Raw genomic sequence first — 6,620 nt, forward strand, 5'->3', positions numbered from 1 at the left:
CCGTCTGTCTGTCCGTCCGTATGAACGCTGTGATCTCAGGAACTACAAAAGCTAGAAAGTTGAGATTAAGCATACAGACTCCAGAGACATAGACGCAGCGCAAGTTTGTCGATTCATGTTGCCACGCCCACTCTAACGCCCACAAACCGCCCAAAACTGCCACGCCCACACTTTTGAAAAATGTTTTGATATTTTTTCATTTTTGTATTGGTCTTGTAAATTTCTATCGATTTGTCAAAACACTTTTTGCCACGCCCACTCTAACGCCCACAAACCGCCCAAAGCTGCTACGCCCACACTTTTGAAAAATGTTTTGAAATTTTTTCATTTTTGTATTGGTCTTGTAAATTTCTATCGATTTGCCAAAAAACTTTTTGCCACGCCCACTCTAACGCCCACAAACCGCCCAAAAGCTGCTACGCCCACACTTTTGAAAAATTGTTAGATATTTTTTCATTTTTGTATTGGTCTTGTAAAATTCTATCGATTTGCCAAAAAACTTTCTGCCACGCCTACAAACCGCCAAAAACTGTGTTTAAGACTCTCCTCCCTTCCACTAGCTGAGTAACGGGTATCAGATAGTCGGGGAACTCGACTATAGCGTTCTCTCTTGTTTTAATGTTAATTTTTTATCAATTTACTAAAATATGTAATCACTTCTAAATACGTTTGATAAATTGGATTTGTAATTGTAAACCTTCATATCTTTTACTAAACTAACAAATGTAAATTGCAGTTCGACAAGTCCTTTTGACTTTACTGTCAAACCTTCATTAAAGCAATAGGAAAATTAAGTTTTTAGACATTTATAAATTGACAAGTTTTTTTCCGAGATCTAGGGAAAACAAAGGAAAGGAACTCTGATCCCGCTGATAGAATGGCTGCCACTCGTCGTCTGACACGGGAACTCTCTGATCTGGTTGAGGCCAAGATGAGCACTCTGCGCAACATCGAGAGTAGCGACGAGTCCCTGCTGATGTGGACGGGACTTTTGGTTCCGGAAAAGGCGCCCTACAATAAGGGCGCCTTCCGCATCGAAATCAACTTCCCGCCACAGTATCCCTTTTTGCCCCCAAAGATCCTTTTTAAGACGAAAATATATCACCCCAACGTGGATGAGAAAGGAGAGGTGTGCCTGCCTATCATCAGCACAGACAACTGGAAGCCCACGACGCGCACCGAGCAGGTGCTCCAGGCCCTGGTAGCTATCGTCCACAACCCGGAGCCAGAACATCCGCTTCGTTCTGACCTGGCTGAGGAGTTCGTCAAGGAGCACAAGAAGTTCATGAAGACGGCCGAAGAGTTCACCAAGAAGAATGCGGAGAAGCGACCGGAGTAAGGTCAGCGGCAGCTCACATTATTTGTATATCAAAATTATATATAGTTTGGACCATGAATTAAAACTTGTCAGACATAAGTTGTCATATTTTAAATGTTCGCTAAGAGAAATGTAAGTCGTATTAATGGACCGAGGTAACTCGACGGTGTGCCGATAGAAATTGGCAAGAAAAGAAGTAAAATTTAACAAGAGAATGTTCCCAGACTATCAGATACTCCTTACTCAACGATACATTTCAACATTTTCTGGAACATCGGTAGAAATTGAGAAAAAAAAATTTTAAAAAAATATTAAAAAATTGTTTAAAAGTGTGGGCGTTGCAAAAGTTTTTGGCAGATACATTTTTTTTTTTTTAATTTTATTAAGGCGACGAATTTGTACATGCAGTACGAGTACCATAACAGCGCAACTAAACAAATAAATAATATAACCAAACCTCACACTTATCGCGGGAGGACTTACAACTATATCTCAAACATCGAGGGGGTCTTTAAAGTTGTCCAATTGTTTTGGCAAAACCCTTTCTTTTAAGTATTTTTAGAGGTCTGGCAGGGAGTAAGCATCTTGTGGTGTCTTTTAAGCCTATCACTATAAATGCTAGTCTGCCTTGAGATCTGCTCTTCCACTGTATACACGTACATAGTATGGGCAGTTGGTGATGGCACGTATGGCACGATTTCGTAAGAGCTCTATGCGCTTGTAGTTGGATTTTGCAGCAATACCCCAGATCTGCACTCCGAATAGTGGACGTAGACTGCCCTTTTGGCTCTAGGGGTCATGGTGCATTTCTGTTAACCAATCATCGCAGTTGTTGCATTCTCTGACCACTTTCAAGTGTGGGCCAAAGGTCCACCGTTTGACAAGGGTGATCCTCAAGATAATCAAAATCATCAAAAATGAAGTCACCTAATCTGTTGGCAATCAGCCTTTCCCATATCTTGGATAGCGAAGACAAGAGACTTATGGGCCGATACGATTAAGAATCCTCTTCAGGCTTTCCAGAATTATGTACCACGTAGTTGTTGGCCGCGTAAATCGCCTGTAGCTCTGCTTAACGAAAATTAGCCTCACAGCTCGGATATTGGATAACTATCTATATTATACGTAAACGCGTATATTTTACCAATTCGGTTAGCAAAACACCACTTTCGAGAACGTAAATGCGTAAAAATTTATTTGTATGTTTAGATCAATGGATTTCGCGTATAGAAGCTATCCCAAATTTGAATTTTTTCATACTCGGGCAAATCTATAATACTAACATCGCTGCTGATGTTGATAACGCGCTTGGAATCATCCTTTGTAGATGGTCTCCAGTCCAAATGACCAATCTCAGGGCAATTTGGATCGGAGGTCGCCGCGAAGGCCGTCCAAATGCCAATCATCCTTTCGATGGTGCGATATTCCGCAGATGTCTTCTCCAGTTTCCAAGAGCCCACGTTCCGGAACAAATAACTCAGGTCATCGGCATGGGCCACACCTGTTTTAACCTTATCTCCACAGAATTTAGCCCGGTAGAAGTTGAAGTTTGGCGAATCAAAGTCGAAGCGATAGTAATATGTTGGTGCTTTTGCATAGGTAAGTCTTGCGTTCAAGGTGCGATTAAAACCGTGCCAAAATATTTTGTAGGAATATAACTAAAGTAAATAAAATATTTTTGATAATAAACCCCTAACAAATAAACAAAACAACATGTTTTGTACATTGGTAAGCCCTGTTACTTACATCGAGCATATTCATAACTAGTGCTGAGCTGGGTGGTGAATCGCCGAAGTAGGCTTTGATAAGGCGCTGACTGTACTCCAGACTCTCTTTCTCGCTGCTGACCTCACGCACTTCAACCGGCACCAGGCTAAGTGGATCCTTCCTTAGGTCATCTAACGCCTTAGGATTGGCCGAAACGGCTGGATACATGAAGAGCCCCTCAAAGGAAGTTCCACCCAGCATGACGGGCAAATCGTTAGACCACGCATCCCGGGCCATCTCCACCGGCGGCTTGGGGACCACGCAATCCTCACCCACATACGGCTCCACTGTGGGCCCGAAGGCGAAGAGCAGACCATTCCTTCGGTGTTCGGGTAATATCAAACTATGGTTTACTAAATCTCTAGCCGGAACTCCCCGGAGATATTCCAGTACCTTGGCGTCGTTATTTTCGCCAGTGAAACCATTCTGCTGAGCCAGGCGGAAGGCAAAGTCTTCGGTCGGGTTAATGGCCCAGTAATTGTGGACTGTTCCCGACATGGGAATGGCTTTGTGGAACAGTCCCCTGGTCTGATTCGTACACATCATGAAGTGGGTAGAACAACCGCCGGCACTCTCTCCGAATACCGTAATATTACTATCATCGCCATTGAAGTTGGAAATGTACTGCTTGACCCACTTGAGAGCTAGCACTTGGTCCTTGAGACCTGCGTTTCCAGGAACTTTCAGACTCGGATCCTTGAGCGACAGGAATCCTTTAAGAAATATCGTTATTAAATTAAATTAAATGAATTTATTTTATTTTATTTTTTTAAGAAATATCGTTTTTAAATTAAATTAAATTATTTTAACAAATGTGAGTGTGCTTTTCTACCATTCACTTTATTGACTTCCAATAAAATGTGCAGAAATAGAAAGAATATAAATATTACGTAGGATTGAAATGGAGCTTATTGGTTTTATATTTCAACCTTTAAAGAAAAACTTATTAAACTAAAGCACCTCCTTTATATGTTTGTTTATAAAGTAAAGTAAAAAAAACTATTTCCCTTACAAAAGATGATTTTATACCTTTTATGTTGAGCGATCGTGCCTACCGTTTTCCCCCTTGTCAGAAGGTGATTTAGTTTCATATCAGAAGATTTAAGACATATTATTAATTTCCTAATGTTATGTTAAGTACTCCTCAATATTTCGAAAAGTGACTAAAAAACCACGTGTTATATGTTATGAGTTTGAGCTTTAAATAAAAAAAGAAAACGTTACTATCGTTTTTTCCGTTAAATTTTTTTTTTGTAGAAATCGTATGATATTGAATGAATCGCCAAATAATTCAAGTCTTAAACTGTTGTGGTTGTATAATACAATATCTAAACTAAATCTTGTGTCCCATGTATAAAATACCAGACAGACGGATGGACAACCGGGAATGACCAGATCGATCAATAATATTGGTATATAGTTTTTTTTTGGGAAACGCTACATTCTGTGTGTTGCATATCTTTAAGCAAATAAAGAATACTCTTTTATTCCACGAGTAGCTGGTATAATTAAATTATTATGTATATTTTTTAGTAAAAGTAGATGGTCACATTCTATCCAAGGATTACAAAACACAGGCACAACAAAAAACCGTTGTGATTGATAAGATATTTGGTATCAGTTTCAGATTACTCACCCAAACAATCTACACGATAGTTAAGCGTCACAAGAACAACATCTTTGGCCATAAAATAGTCCGGGCCGTACAATTCACGGGTTCCCTCTCCTATGGTGAAGGCCCCGCCATAAATGTATACCATTACCGGCAATGGCTTGTCACTCTTCAACTGTAAAAATAAATTAGCTATCAGTCATTCTAATCGATTATGCAGAATCGTAATTTGTTTAAATAGCTTTTTTAAAAACTATTAAGCTAAATATTTAAGCTAACGGGCCTACAAGGTTTCGTTTAGCGGATTATTATTGGTCCAAATAGCACGCAGTACACTAACCTGCTTGGAATATACGTTCAGATACAGACAATCCTCGCCGCCTTCGACAACTCGAGTCAGCAAACCCCTCTGGGTTGGCTTCTCTGCGTAGTGGGTGCAATCCAGAATTCCGCTCCATGGATCTGCAGGCACCGGAGCCCTAAATCTCAGTTCTCCCAGCGGGGGCTTCGCAAAGGGGACCTTTTCGAAGCTGTAGTAGGGGTCGTTATAAAGACTGAGGCGTTTTACGCCCTTAATTTTACCCACGGGCAGGGTAAGCTCGCAAGTTTCCAGGCTGTTAGAGGCAAGCTCAATAAATTCAATTCTGGGGGATTCTGATTTTGAAAAACTCACCTTTCTGACATCATTAGGAGTCGTCCGTTCGCGGTGGGTCCCAACAATCTAATGAGCTTGAAATCCGAAGCCAAAACAACACAAAAGGCCAAAGTTGGGGGCTGAAAAACTTTGTGCGGTGATCGAGCTTTTATACGTATGTGGTAAAATTTGTGGCAAACCTTATCTTTTAATCGTGTGAATTGTTAAAGGCTTTTGCACAAAAGCAAAAACTTTTGTGTTTGCCACAAAAGCAAAGTTTAAAAATAATAAAAACAAAACAGTTACGGCGATAAGCTTAAATCGTCCTATCTTGTTAAATGTAGCTGGCTTTGAAAATGTTCATTATCACCTTTGAGCCTTCAATAATGATTATAGGTAATTCAAACAATTTTTGCTCGGTCGTGTCAGTTAAACTCAGGAGAGCACTCAGCAGAGCACTGGAAGGCGTCAAAGCGCATCTTATGGTACTTAAAAGGGACCCAGAAGCTTGGGTTACTCTTCGAGAAGACTATAGATGACCTATACGGCCTTGTGGCTGTATTCGGAGCAAACGTTTATCCTGGCAGGCGCTTCCATATCTTGGGAATGCACCGTGGCTTTGTCGAGTACTGTGTTAGAGTACTTGGCGATGTCGGAAGCTGTAAAATAAGCATTTTTGAAAAGGCTGGGCTGCAAGTTTTGGACGGTTTGTGGACTTGGCAAAAAGTTTTTTTGCAAATTGATAGAAATTGCTTATTCTCAACATTCTAGTTTTTATAGTTCCTAAGATCGAGGCGTTTATACGGACAGATAGACGGAAAAACGAACGGACAGACGGACATGGCTATTGATCCTCATCAAGAAAATATTTACTTCATATGGTCGGAAACGCTGGCAATTTCTCCCTCGCAGTTACTAACTAGGTGAGTAACGAGTATCAGATAGCCGTCGAGCTCGACTATAGGGTTCCCCCTTGTTGTTGCCTAAATACCTAAAGTTGCAATCGACGAATTGTAGTCTTTTATACGAAAATAAACAAAGTAGCCACTTCATCAGAAGTGATTCGTGTTCTTCATGTTATTTATGGGCCTATGTAAGTTACACTGCTGTAAAACACTTGCTTGTTGCGTAATGTTTTTGCCAGAACTGAACACAGGGGCACGTTAGCACCGCAGTTTGTCGAAAGCATTTGGGCATTTGGCATCAGTACAAACAACAAAAATTAGATTCATGCCTGGTAGAGATGATGTGAGCTCAATAAATTAACCGTCAAATGGTTTAAAGCGGCG

General features: G+C 40.6%; 2 protein-coding genes across 2 annotated transcripts; one reads left to right on the forward strand and one right to left on the reverse strand.

Annotated features, from left to right (window-relative positions):
• The first annotated feature begins 749 nt into the window (after positions 1 to 749).
• LOC6536033 (ubiquitin-conjugating enzyme E2-18 kDa) lies at positions 750 to 1,417 on the forward strand. The gene has a single exon (XM_002096612.4). The coding sequence runs from the start codon at positions 878 to 880 to the stop codon at positions 1,337 to 1,339; it is 462 nt and encodes a 153-aa protein (XP_002096648.1). The 5' UTR covers positions 750 to 877; the 3' UTR covers positions 1,340 to 1,417.
• Positions 1,418 to 2,485: 1,068 nt separating this feature from the next.
• Positions 2,486 to 5,507, reverse strand: LOC6536034 (esterase B1). Its single transcript, XM_002096613.3, has 5 exons — positions 5,371 to 5,507; positions 5,038 to 5,311; positions 4,722 to 4,872; positions 3,065 to 3,798; positions 2,486 to 2,976 (listed from the first exon to the last, which is right to left on the reverse strand). The coding sequence occupies exons 1-5, from the start codon at positions 5,382 to 5,384 to the stop codon at positions 2,524 to 2,526; spliced, it is 1,626 nt and encodes a 541-aa protein (XP_002096649.3). The 5' UTR covers positions 5,385 to 5,507; the 3' UTR covers positions 2,486 to 2,523.
• Between the last annotated feature and the right edge of the window lie 1,113 nt (positions 5,508 to 6,620).

Source organism: Drosophila yakuba, chromosome 3R, assembly GCF_016746365.2.
Source record: "Drosophila yakuba strain Tai18E2 chromosome 3R, Prin_Dyak_Tai18E2_2.1, whole genome shotgun sequence".
Classification (NCBI taxonomy): Eukaryota; Metazoa; Arthropoda; class Insecta; order Diptera; family Drosophilidae; genus Drosophila; species Drosophila yakuba.